Source organism: Pipistrellus hanaki (assembly GCF_964339955.1).
Source record: "Pipistrellus hanaki genome assembly, chromosome: 12".
Lineage (NCBI taxonomy): Eukaryota > Metazoa > Chordata > Mammalia > Chiroptera > Vespertilionidae > Pipistrellus > Pipistrellus hanaki.
In genome coordinates this window covers 9,292,693-9,305,859 of record NC_140514.1, presented here as the reverse complement: position 1 = coordinate 9,305,859, position 13,167 = coordinate 9,292,693, and the positions used below count along the sequence as shown (strand labels likewise).

The window sequence follows — 13,167 nt, the reverse complement described above, 5'->3', positions numbered from 1 at the left end:
GGCTTGCCGGCCTCAGAAGGAAGGTCCTCGCTGGTGCGGCCAGGGGCCAGAGGTGGCAGGATTGGTTTCCCGGTGGTAGTTGTCAGCCTCGTAGAATTTATCGTGGCCACTGGCAATCACATTTTCTAGTTTTCAAGAGATGTTCTGCTCTACCTACGCATGGCTCTCTGAGACCACCTTACGTTCCAATTCTTATCTTTTTTTTCTCCTTCGACTGTTTGCCTCTGTGCTGGGGGATGGCTTGGTCTCAGCACACCTGTATTTACAGCACCCGTAACAGCACTTCTAGAAACCCTGTTTGTTTCTCTGATACAAGGCCCCACTACACAGTAAGGAAATGACTTTGAAACATAATGATATGGTTTCTAAACATATCAAGTTTGCATAATCAAGTGAAGTGCCTTCCATGCCAATAGTTCTATGGGAAAACCGGCTAATGCAGAAATGCTGTTGTTCAGAAGGGTTTGGGTACCTACCTCTCCGTTAGCTGATGTGAGAGCGTGCAGTACATCTTTTGAATATTTTTAGCTGTGTAAACCCCTGACTGTAAAGCTTTGTCAGACTCCAGGAGGTAAGTCATTCTCAGCTCGGTCTGGTGACAAAGGTGAGGGATCTGGCTGGGTTAAACTGTTCCGAGGAAGCAAAGGGGACAGTGAAATGAAGGCACTGGTCTTCTGTGGCATGGCAAGGTGCTCTGAGAGCAGCTCTTACTAGGAAGTGAGTGTTTTTAGCAGTAACAGGTCTTTGTAAGTATGACTTGTGATGTGTCTATTTCTTTAAAAATCAATTCACTGCCTACACAGTGTGTGGCTGACTTCTAGGTGCTAGAGACATGTATTTAAATGGCTCCGTATTATATTACAACATTTTTGTGAAGTTGCAGGTGCTCCTTTCAAATGTACTTTAAAATAAGACTAAAATAATTTCCCTATGGAAATAACTCTTTTTAGAAATAAAAAAGAGGTGGCGATTCCCATATAATTGATTTCTAATATTTAGTTATCTAACTCCATTTCTGAGTGTACCATTTTAAACTGTTTCCTTATATAGTCTTAAGTATATCTCACAAGAACAAAGTGATTTCACGCTGTTTGATACATGAGGGTTAGCATTAGATTGCGAGCTTGTTTTTAAAGGCCCTCTTAGAAGTGTTTTTTGCACTGTGTCTATCTGATTGTAAAAGATAAAATGTCACATGGGTGTATAAAATGTCTGCCACCATATAACCCTATATAATATAAAGGGGTAATATGCAAATTGACCACCATACCCTCACAAGATGGCTGCCTGTGACCAGACTGGCAGGGGGACCCTCCCCCTCCCCACCCGCCCCCCCAGTGCACGAATTTTGTGCACCGGGCCTCTAGTGTAATATAAGAACAAGATGGGAGGAATGAAAGTGTTTAGTAGATTGTCCCTTGTCCATTTGTGGGCCCCCCTCACAGATGGCTTCAAGGTGGCAGGGAGCCGATCAAACCCACGTGTCCTCCTCCCCGTTTCCCATGAGATTCCCAAATGCTCAGGGCATGCAGACTGGGTGGGGAATTCGTTACCAGGAGACTCAGTCAGGCCATCTTTTTCCTGGGGTCATACTATCCTTTGTCCTAAATTGGGTACGGATGAGCGACAGTGAACATTTAGCGCGTCTATGAAATTTGTTGGAAACACAAAGAGAAGGTGACGCATTCCGTTTTACACAGTTTTGCACTTGACTTGAATGAGCCATTAGGCCACATTTTTACTGACTATGTCTGTGAGATATACCTAGTTTGCATCCGGTGAATTTTACTTTCCCACCTGAGAGAGTAGCTTGATTACCAACCCTAGTGTAAGGGACACTGTGGTGAGTTTGCCCTCAGCCCCAAAGACCCAGCCAGGCCCCCGTCATGAGAGAGGAAGAACGGCCCAGCCAGGCACACAGAACCATTGTTCCTGCTCACATTGGATGAGCCGATGATGAAGAGATTTCTGTTCTCTTCGAGACGCCGTGGACACGGTCAAACAGCGAAACAGTGGCATCAGCCCGCTACTCAGCAAATGTGAGAGGCGCCCGTGGCTGGCCGCTGACACGCTCCGCAGCTCACCAGACCGTGGGGACCCATCCACGTCCCAGGAGCTTTTCATGTTATCAGCAGAGATAGAAAATGATGCTTCAGTTACAAAGGACAGGGTCCAGCATTCCGATCCGGCTGTCATAGCCTTTATCAGCGGAGCGTTTGAGGCCTGCACACGGGCACGCAATTCACTTACTCAGCCATCGTCTGAGGCCAGTTCTCGCTCTGAGCTGGCAGGAGTGTCATCAGAACAGTAACTGACACAGCCAGCAGTCTTCCTGTGGCCTTTCGGAGTGTTCAGACTGTCCCCTCTTCGTGATCATCGTTGAGGTAGTGATACTGTGATGTAGGGAGAATGGATTTTCCCATTTTATAGATGCCCAGGGAGGTCGAGCATCAAATTTTTGATAAGTAGAGAACAGGGACTCGAGGTAAGGTTTCTGACCCCCCGCCCCCCAGTCCATGTCCTTGGCATTGCGTCTCTGTAGACCACCATCATGAGAGGGTGGGGAATGGGGAGGAAAATAAGGCCGTGAATATAAAAATACCTGATCATCATGGCTCGGATGCCAAAACCCATTCTTGCTCCTGGTTCCGTTCTCATTGCTGAGACCCAGGTACTGTGATTCAGAACTTTTGTGGCCTTGCCTTTGACCCAGGCTCTTTTCCTGACCTCTGGCTGGAATCTTGACCTTGCTGTTTGACCTCTGAAGAAGCCTGGTCCTGCTTGCCCCCTGCGCACTCCACCCAGCCAGCTCTGCCCCCCCTCTTGCCCCCTTGCCCAGCCTCATTCACATGTGAGCCCTGGGCCCTGACCAGTGGCGCTCACATCCCCACTGAGTCAATGAAAGGGCTGCTCAGCCCGCAGTGCACCAGGCACTGAGCCGCCGTCACCAGCACTGCATTCTGGTCCCAGCGCTCCCCTCTTCTCCCTCCTCCGGGTCTCTGCCTCACGGTGAAGAAAGTTAGCTGAGCAGTCAGCAAACGTGCGAGGTGAGCTGCTGAACTGAGTGAGTGCTCAACTGTTTTCAGGACCCTTTTATTAATGCTGAGCTTGCTTGGCACCATAAAGGAATGAGGTAGTCACAGAAGTGAGTTCTCCGGGTAATTAACACTTCGGAGCGGTCAGACTTTGCGGGAAGCATGTTGAAGGGAGACCTCCGATGCTTTGTGTACTTCTACCCCTTCCGCAATCAGAGATGCAGGTCATCACTTGCCCCGCGTGAGGCATCTGAGTGTCTCAGTTTGGCCTGCTTGGACCTGGGGATTCTCACTCAGGCTCCGTGCTCCACCATAGCCTGCTGATCTCGTGAGCTGGTTCAGGGGGCCTCATTTATTGAGAATCTACGTTTATTGAGTCCCCTCCATGGGACTGCTGCAGTGAGGCAGGCCCTAAGGAACGTACAATCCAGGCCTCCAAGTTGGGAAATTAGAGACTTAGCCTGTCAGGGACAGTATTGAATGGGGACCCTTCTTCATTTTAAAAAAAAAAAAAAAGTGCCCTAACTTTAAGGTGCACAGGTGTCTTTCCCCCCGCCCCCCTCTTTGTTCATTCATTAAATATTTCTGGGGCCAAGTTCTGTGCAGGTGCTGACGTCATAAATAGTGAATAAGCCATGGAATGCGAGGACCCTTCCTCTCTGGTCTTCAGCCATTTCTCAGTGTTGGGTTAATGGGATCAAACTCTGACCCTCTGACACCCCCACGCTGAATGTAGTTGTTAAGATAGACATACATGCATATGCTTACAAACCCGGCATGCGTTTTTCCAGTTAAAGGTTACCAGGATATATTCTCTATGAAAAAGAATAGGACATATATATAGGAATAAAATGTAAGACAAACATAAGAGGTACAGATTATTCTTGGAACTCGGTTATTTTTCTGAGCTCTTCTCAAGCTGAATTCCTGGAAAATGATATCCCACTCGATAGAAAAAGTTTGTTTTTTATTTGCCTTTTGTGGCCGTTTAATAATAATCTCAGAATCATACTACTGTCTTTTCCTATTAAATATGAGATTGGTAAAGGAAGAAAAATATCTCCAACCGCCAAGATTCCTTGGAAAAAGCATACAAAGTTAATAAATAGGTCTAAAGCAAATATATGATTTCTTCTCCTTCTGACCATAAAATAATACAGGTCTTGGGAACATTTTTACACCCTTCGTTTTAAAATAAAGAAACTGCTCAGAGATAAGTACTTTAGAAATTACAAGGATGTAGGTGTTGTTATGAGAAATATATACAAAGGGAAAAAGGATAACTAAATGTGTAATGCCTGAAAGAATTTGAAGACTCCAACCGTAGGAGATATTTTTCCATGACTTAATGAGACTTTCTTAAATACACATTCATACACCATGGAAATTCCCATTTCCAGATTAGGGAATTTTTTATATCTTCACTTTTTTTTTTTTTCTTATTGTCTACATTAATATTTTCCTCCAGCTTCATTTGGGAAAATTTTCTCTTCACGGTATTTCTCTTCCCAGGCTGCAATTATGTTGACATTTTGGTGATTCATTCCAACGGTCACATTTGAGTAGCAACTGTGGTAACAGAATGACATATGAAGACAGTAAAAAAGATAAGCTATCTCCTCTGGTTCTGTCTCGGCCAATGTAATCTCCAGTTTTATGGCCCTTGGATGGACTACCGGTAACTGGTGGGCTGTAGGAGGAGGCGGCCTGATGGATTCAGTCACGTAGAGTGAGTGAAGCTTCAGAATTGTCCCGATCGTCAAATATTCGCCTGGCTTAACCCACCCCCTCACCCCAGCCCAAAAAGTCTTAAGGAAAAAAAGCCTGAATTAGGTCTGAAAAGAAAACATAATTGTTCGTCTTAGTCTCTCACAATCAAACAAGCAGGCTTGTGAATCCACAGAGAGGAGCTACACGAAGTAAAGCCAACCATTATTGAAGTCCAAGGGGGAGGTAATAAGAGAAATAAGACAGATAGGAATGAGCTTCATTTATCCTTTTCTACTTAACATTCTTTAACTTTGAAAAAAAATGTACGAGTGGATCTGCCTTAATGACTTCTTTTAGAAATTTGCCTGTAGTGAGGTTCTTCCAGAAAGACTTTCTTAGTGTGCATGTGTGTGCGTGCGGACGCTGGCATGGATTTGTAGGAGTCCAGGGTGCTGATGAGCAGCTGCTACCTGCAGCCAGGTGCTCCAGACCAGCCATGGGCCCAGACCCCAGCTCAGGGAGAGAGCCTTCCCAGCGACAATAGAAATCTGGACCCAGAGCTCCTCTCCCTCCCAGCAGTCACACTCAGCAGGGATGGCTCTGAGCGCCTTCCACAAGGGGACCTCCCCGAATCACCCTCCCTCCAGAGCTACTTCCCAGCGCTAATCAGAAAGAGTGCTTCACACTTTTCTCAATGGGGATAATTGGTATTATTTGCAAGAGAGAACCAGCTGGTAATACTCAGTGTAATGAGAAGAGCCTTGTATGCATTAATTCAAAACCAGAAGTCCAACAGGGCAATAGATATGAGCACGGGTTTAAAAGCACCTGTTAACATTTTTATTTAAGTTACATCTACCTGAAATAGAAAAGAACAGTGACTATATCAATTGAACACATTTTTAAATAACGGAAAGTCAAAATGTATGTCTTTGTTCTGTTGTTGTCCCAGACATGTTCAGACGATCCAATGTGACAATAGGACCGACATTAAGGCTTTCAGATCCGTTCTTAAAAGGTTGAACTTGAGTTTCAACGTCTTACTTCCCTTTCTCCTTTTTGGAGAATTTTGCGTAAAATAAAAATAAGAAGTATGAAAGTAGAGAGCTTACTTAGATCTGCTTAACCCATTTATACCTCCTAAATAAACAAGTACAGTGGTGCCTCACACAACGAACTTAATTCGTTCCAGGAGCAAGTTTGTTATGCGAAAAGTTCGTTATGTGAAACACGTTTTCCCATAACAATACATGTTAAAAAAATAATTCGTTCTGTAGCATAAAATATGCTAAGATGACATAAAAAAGATAAATTTTTTGTTATTATTTTTATTTAGATACATCTAAAAACATAATTTAAAAAAAAAAAAAACACACATTTTTTTAATTTTAAGACAGACTAAGTAGAGTCTACCGAATCTTGCACATCTTCATCCATTTTCTGCTTTTTGGCCGATGGTTTCATGAAAAACCTGTCCAAAGTCGTTTGTTTTTCTCTTTTCTCCAACATCTGCCCGAAATAACGGACAAGAGTATCGGAGTAAAGATTGTTGATCCTGTTTGCTTCAGCTGAATCCGGATAGTGGGCATTGGTAAACTCCTGAACTGCTTTCCATTTGACCAGGATGTTCTTGATGTCAGCAGTTGGGAAGCTCGGGCAAAGCGGTCGTGGAAGCTCGGGCGACTTCGTTGTGTGAAACGAAGTTCTTTGTATGAATCATGAAATGAAGTTCGTTGTGTGCAGCGTTCGCTGTGCGAGGCGTTCTTTATGCGAGGCACCACTGTATATATTTCATGGCCCAGTGCTGTGGCCTCGGAATAAGAATAATGATTTTTGTTCTAACCTGATACTCTTGGCCACGTTAATTGTGACCACAGCGAGGAGATAGAATTCCTTTGATAACATCCCCGTTGAGGAGCTGGAATCCCTTGGAGGAAATGCTTGAGTGTCAGTCAGTATGCAATATTGGTGGTGGTCTAGAAATGCAGTGCCTGGCACTCTCTGAATCTTGAAAGTCACGTTTCCCTGGATGTGTTCTTACTGATCTGGGGGGTTTGTTGTGCTTTCTAGGAAATGAAAGAAACGGGCTTCCCTAAACGTTTAAATCAGGGGTCTTCAAACTACGGCCCGTGGGCCACATGCAGCCCGCAGAGGAGTCTGATCCTGCCCGCCAGGTTTTTTGGGCAGTGAGCGCAGCCGAGGTGTTACAGTAGGAATTAGTAGTTCATATAGTCCGGCCCTCCAGCTCTCTGAGGGACCGTGATCTGGCCCCCACTTTAAAAAGTTTGAGGACCCCTGGTTTAAATAAATGTAAAATGTGAACCACTGTGTTCCCTAAGACCCGGGGTGAGAATTGGTGGCCTTGGTAGGGGAAGAGTCCAACCGTGTCCTCTCACAGCGCACGTAAACTAATTACTAAAATTCTGGGGCACACCAAAAACAAATTTGGGGAGGTATAATTTTGATTCATTGGCTCTGGGTAGCTGTTATTGTGCCGGCTGTTGTGTTTTTCTGTCTGACAGTCTCAGGGGGGAGAGGGCCGTGCCCATGAGGAAATCGTCAGGTCGTGCATGTGTGCAAACACTGCTCTGGGATGCCATCCTGACTCCTTCCTCAGGGGAGCCATCTGTGGTGTGGGATCTTTCCACGCGGCAGGCCCTCTGCGCTCTCGTATCGGTGGTTAGAATCATTGCGGCAAAACCGTGGCAGTCCTGTGGCTGGGGCTGAAACAGGATCGTTGTGTGTGGCCGCTAAGTGCGGCGATAAAAGAAAGGACTGCATGGGTTTCAAAGCCGAAGGTGTGCGTGGCCCTTCTCGAGAGAATGTAGGAACGCAGCATTCCTGCCTGGAATCCACTGTGGTCCCAAAAGCGGCCTAAACGGAAGGTACGTTTTGATGTTTGAAGTTCTCTGTCGGGAAGGATGCTTTCCTCCTGGAAGGACATCGGAAATGTGACGGCATTGGGGCGTTCATGTTAAGTTCCGGGGGGAAGAGGGGGGGGCCTCCTCACTGCGCCCCGATGCGAACGAGCCTGCGCCCGCCTTGGCCCGATGCCCTCCCGGGAGGGTGCCCCTGTGAGCCTTGCGGGCTGAGTCACCGGCCCCTTTCAGCCGGCGGGTGGGGATTCAGAACTCCTGATCGGAGCCGCGGCCGCTGGAAACCTTATTTTGGTCTCCCTCCCATGGAAACGGGGACAGACACCCGAGGAGACGGTGCGGGCTAATGGATAGAGTGTCGGACAGGAGGCCGGGAGCCTCTGTGCCGTTCTTTTCCCAGCCCGCTCCTGGGTTGCCATGTAAACGCTCCACACCTCATATTTTCCGCTTGTGAAAACATAGGTAGAGACAGTCTGTCCTCAGCTCTTCAGAAAATATTGTGAGAACCAGCATGTACCGAGGAGGCTCCGAGTATCTCTCCACACACATGTGAGCGCCTCCTTCCCTCTGAGCACCCTCCCGGCACCGTCCGGCGGGCCCCGAGCCGCCCTCCCCCTGCACGGAGGGCGAGGCAGGAGCCAGGACGGAGGCCAAGAGCCTGTGACCTCGGAGCCAGGATGCTGGGCTTGGACCTCGGGCCCACCCCTCACTGACCTGTGACCTTGGGCAAGCCCGTGTACCGGGTTCTCTCCTCTGTGGGACGGGACACACGATGGCTCCCATCTCACTGAATGTGAGGAGGCTCGGAGGCATGAGATGAAGGGCTCCGGAAACATTCTGTGGGCACACATGCTGTATTTTTTTAAAATATATTTTATTGATTTTTTTTACAGAGAGGAAGAGAGAGGGATAGAGAGATAGAAACATCGATGAGAGAGAAACATCGATCAGCCGCCTCTTGCACACCCCCTACTGGGGATGCGCCCGTAACCAAGGGACATGCCCTTGACCGGAATCAAACCCGGGACCCTTCAGTCCCCAGACCGACGCTCTATCCACTGAGCCACACCGGTTTCAATGGGACGCTGTATTTATTGCCCAGAACAGTTCTTTCTTGTTGAAGTGGCAGGGAAGGTAAAGCACTGCCTGACCTTGGTGGTGGGTTTTTTTTCTATGTATCTCTTCCCGGATGGCTGCTCCTTCTTCTCCCCAAAGGCTTGTACCTCACTCTGCCACACGCGTACGCCGAGGCCCCGAGCAGAAGCTCCAAGGCCCTGTTACCCCTGGTACCGTCTCTGATGGCTGAAGGGACTGTCGCATGAAAGATGGAAGAGATCTAGATGTTTCAAGCTCGTCCCAAACATCTCTGAGTTTGTGACTTGGAAAAAAAAAAAAAAAGCTAACATTTCAGAAATGTTGCAAAATGGAGAGTGAGATCATGGACCGTGGGAAGCTGCGTCTTGATTGTTATAAAAAAGTAAACTCGGAAACATCAGGAAGAAGTAGGAGAACAGTTTAAGTGGAGCTCACCTTACCCTGTCTTACCTGCTTCCCACAGCGGTGACCCTCAGAGAGGGATTGGGTGAGGGCACCCAAAAATGTGGAAGTTGGTCAAACATAAAGAAAAATAAAGAGTTTTTGGATTGTCAAAAATCTAAATTAAAAACTTCCCTTTTCAGAGGTTAAAGACACCATGTTTGATTGAGTTGTACAGTTGAAACCTGTAAGATCTGTGAACCAATATCACCTCTAAATTCAATTTAAAAAAAGACATTATGAAAGTATACAAGTTTAGGATTTGATGAAAACGGACTAGTTTTCTGTTAATTTACTGCACTGTGGAATTTCAAAGACTGGATAGCATCTAAGAGATAATCTTCTGTTTCGCTGATTTTTTTTTTTCCCTTCTCTTTTTATGATTAGAACCAACCTACATCACCATCGATCCACCAGCGTGCGGGGAGCTGTCCAACTGCACCCTGACCGACAAGGACTGCGTGTACGGCTTCAAACTGGACCACAACGGCTGCCGAGCGTGTCAGTGCAAAAGCAGTAAGTACACGGGAGACGGTTTTCTTCTGAGCCCGGTTGGATATTGTCAAAGCACATTATGTGATTGGCTGTCTTTGGCCGTTCGTGACATCCTCTGAGCAACCTGAAAGAAGAAGGAAAAATTGTACTGAACACAGACAGATACAGTTATTTGGGGCGCAGCGGGGGGAGAGGGGGGGGGGGAGCGCGTGTGTGCCATAGAAAGGCCAAGACGCTGCTGCTGTATTCTGTCTTTCATCTTCATTTCTGCGTCTTCCGATGTGTCATGGGTACTGCCCTCAGAGCCCTGAGCACATCTCTCTAACCTCCCCGTTGCTCTCCCTCTGGCATCGCCTTGCTGGGCCACCCAGTGACACGGGTGTCGCCCACACGGGGTGTCACGCTCCATCATGACCCTTAGGATGTGCTTCTCGGTGTGGTTCCAGCTCACATCCCCGTGGGGTCCAGTCACGGCCTCGCGAGAGACCTCTGACACTCGGTAGAGTCTGTTAGCGTGTCTTCCGCACACAAAACCCATCACCCTTCACGTTTCAAACGATTACGGATTCCCCTCATTCTTCAGTACCTGCCTGCCCTCAGCCACTCCCCGGGGGATAGCGCTCCTAGGACTTCCTGGGTTCTTCCCATCCTGTGACCCCCTTAGAGTATGCCTTCATAAACGTGTGCCCCAGAAACACACAGAACGCCCCGGAGTCTGGCCCGGGCGGTGCAGTGCCCGTGTGGCCCGGGTTGCATTCGCGCTCATCACATAACGTTCCCTCGCACTGCCCTGGCGGCTTTCCTACAGCGGCTGCTGCGAGGTGGGTCTCGTCTGCTCTGCATTTGAACGTTTGGGGGTTTTTTTGTTTTGTTTTTTTTTCTTTAATGACATAAATACAAGGCCACATTTGACAAGAAATTATCCTGAGAGCTTCAAGCCGTTTTCCAACTACTTGGGGATATTTTTTTTAATCTTGGTCATCTGACCGAATACCTCAGGGCCTCCAGCTTAGATGTAAGTGAACATCCCTTACATGTCCTCCTCCAGAACACCGGACTGGAATTAAGTTGTACAGAACGAAGGGCACATTCCTGTCGCTCTAAAACCCTTCCTGCAAACGACCCAGGAGACCTCGATGCCGCGGATGACACATCTCCACCACCTCCACACGGAAGTCCGGAAACAGAGGTCCAGGATCTTATCTGAGATCAGAGTCCCTGGTCTTAGAAGCACTCCTTTGCTGGAAACCCCCTTTTAAACAGAAGATGAGGTCAGCGGGGCCCGGCTCCTGAAGGCCAGGCCTTTCTCCTCTCAATGTCACAAACCACACGTTCAGCCCTTCTTCCTGCAGAGTTCCCCGTTATGAATACCAGCCTTCGTTCTTGTGATTCTAGAATCCTCTGTCTTGTTTTGAACGGACCTTCGGGCTTCCTTTCGTTCTCTGATCTCTCTCCCTCCGTTCCCTCTGATCTCTCCTAAACACAGACCAGCGTCTGTAATCAGCAGGTCCTCCAGGCCTCCGGGGATAATTGCCCTCGGCTCAGAGGCCTGGCATTCCTTCCTGCAGATGGAGGCTCGCCTTCCGGGTTAGCCACTGTCTCGGGCTTTCTGCACCTCTTCGCCTTGACTGTCCCAGACTCTCCATTGTGAGCATACTCTGATGCTCAGATACGAAGTAGGAGTTGAGTAATTCGGTTTTCTTAATCACACGTCGTCACCCTGCCAGCCTGGTGGAGTTGGTGCTGAAACGGAGTTGATAGAACTAGGGTTGTGTCTACGGTATTGCTGTCTGTAAACTTCCCAGAAGCCTCCAGTCACCAGGGCCGCACTTCTCTGCCTTCTGTAGCCAAACCCGGTGCACCAGGGAGCTGCCTTGGCAGCCGCGCCCGTTAGTTCAAATGGCCAACTTTGTTTTTTGACAAGAAGGCGATCAGCGATTGTATCGTGAAGCCTTTATGTTTTAATCCTTCTGATCTCTCTTGAGCGACACATCCTTTGGGATCATGGGAGGGGACTGACATTTTTTTCTGGACGTTTTGAAGTCTAAAAATATAGAAGCCATTGTGCTTCGTCACCCCACCCACCCACCGCCTTCACCTGGGCTTTTCTGTCAGGAGCATTCGGTCCCGGGCTTTCGGAAGGCCTCGCCACTCCACAGCGAGCCCTTTGTAGTGACGTCCAAAGCGGCGTTGCCCCCAGTGGTCACAGCTCTCTGGCTTTTGGCAGATTGAGACCATCAGGAACCTTCTGCACCGCCTGCCTCGCGTCAGTGCTGCGTGCTGGCTTCCTAGAAGGAATAGCTGCTCCTCCGTTTCATGAACACGTAGGAAGGTGGATGGAAGGGAGCCGGTTGCCTTTTGCCTTGTTTGTTTTACATATACAGCTTCACGAGCCACGCATTCTTTGCAAATGTTGCCTGTTTGTAAGGCTGCCTCGTCTGTCTTCTCCCTCCTTCTCTCTTCCTTTGCCCGGTGCAGACAAGGCCTGCCGAGCTCTTTCTGGAGCAGGTGTTCAAGCCGTAACGCTGGATAACCTGAAAGGCCTGCCCTAAGCAAACAAATCCAGTACCTGACACACTGCTGAAATGGCAATCTAGCACTTCTAGTGGAGGACACTCGGGTCCCGTGAGAATCCAGCCTCACTCGTTTACCCCAGAGCAGGGCAGGAGCTGGCCCCTCTCCCAGCCCTCGCTCGGGGCTCGGCGAGAGGCAGGTGCTGGTTTGTGACTGAGCAGGGAGCCGTTAGAACCAGGGATGCCTCTGGGCATCTTGCTTGTCTGAGGACTCGCCGTTCTCACCACGTATCCATTTCCATCGACCTGGATTAGCCTTTTGTCATCTCACTGCTACCATCCATTTACCTAATTAAACACCACGTGGAATTTGTCAGTCCGACAGCATCAGAGGTCTAGTCCTAGAGCATTCTGCCCCCATCCCTCCCAGCAGCAATCCTGATTATTCCTCGTGTTTGAAAGCCACACCTTGGCGAGGTGAGTCGGGTGTAACCGTAGGCCAGGTCCTTGGCTGTCAGATTCTTGTGGTTGTATGCACCCCGAGCTCCCCTAGGCTCTGGCCTCTGAGTGACCACAGCAGGTGGCTTGCCTTCCTTCCCGGGGCCTCTGTGCCCGCCCGCCCTATCTGTGAAGGCCTAACTGATGGGCCATTTTGAGAACTAAGAGAACGCAGGCAGTGCTAGCGTTACTCACCGACATGGCACTTGCTTCCTCTGCCCCGTAGCTGTGGTATAGCATCCATTTTTGAGTCAGCCAGCCCCCAGCTTCCCCCCTTTGTTCCAGCACCAGCCTGCCTCCGGTCCTTCCTGTCTCTGAGGACCAGGACCCTCACACGCAACTTTCCGCGGAAACCCTCGCACATTCTCCTCCTCGAACCCGGTTTTAGGAAAAGAGCAAGTTCCTTGTAGTGAAGGGTGAGTGGCGTGAGGATGTTCTTTTTCCCGTTGCAGCCACCTGATAAGTAATGATTTTGTCTGAATCTCTCCCACGTGTTGTTTTTCT

At 48.5% G+C, this 13,167-nt stretch overlaps 1 protein-coding gene across 2 annotated transcripts in view; it reads left to right on the top strand.

The window, feature by feature from the left end:
• Window positions 1-13,167, top strand: part of CRIM1 (cysteine rich transmembrane BMP regulator 1) — a 159,607-nt gene that overhangs the window by 114,407 nt on the left and 32,033 nt on the right. For both annotated transcript variants that reach the window (XM_084900595.1, XM_084900594.1), the window contains one exon: window positions 9,545-9,673. In XM_084900595.1, coding sequence (XP_084756721.1) covers window positions 9,545-9,673 — 129 coding nt within the window. The remainder of the gene's footprint in view (window positions 1-9,544; window positions 9,674-13,167) is intronic.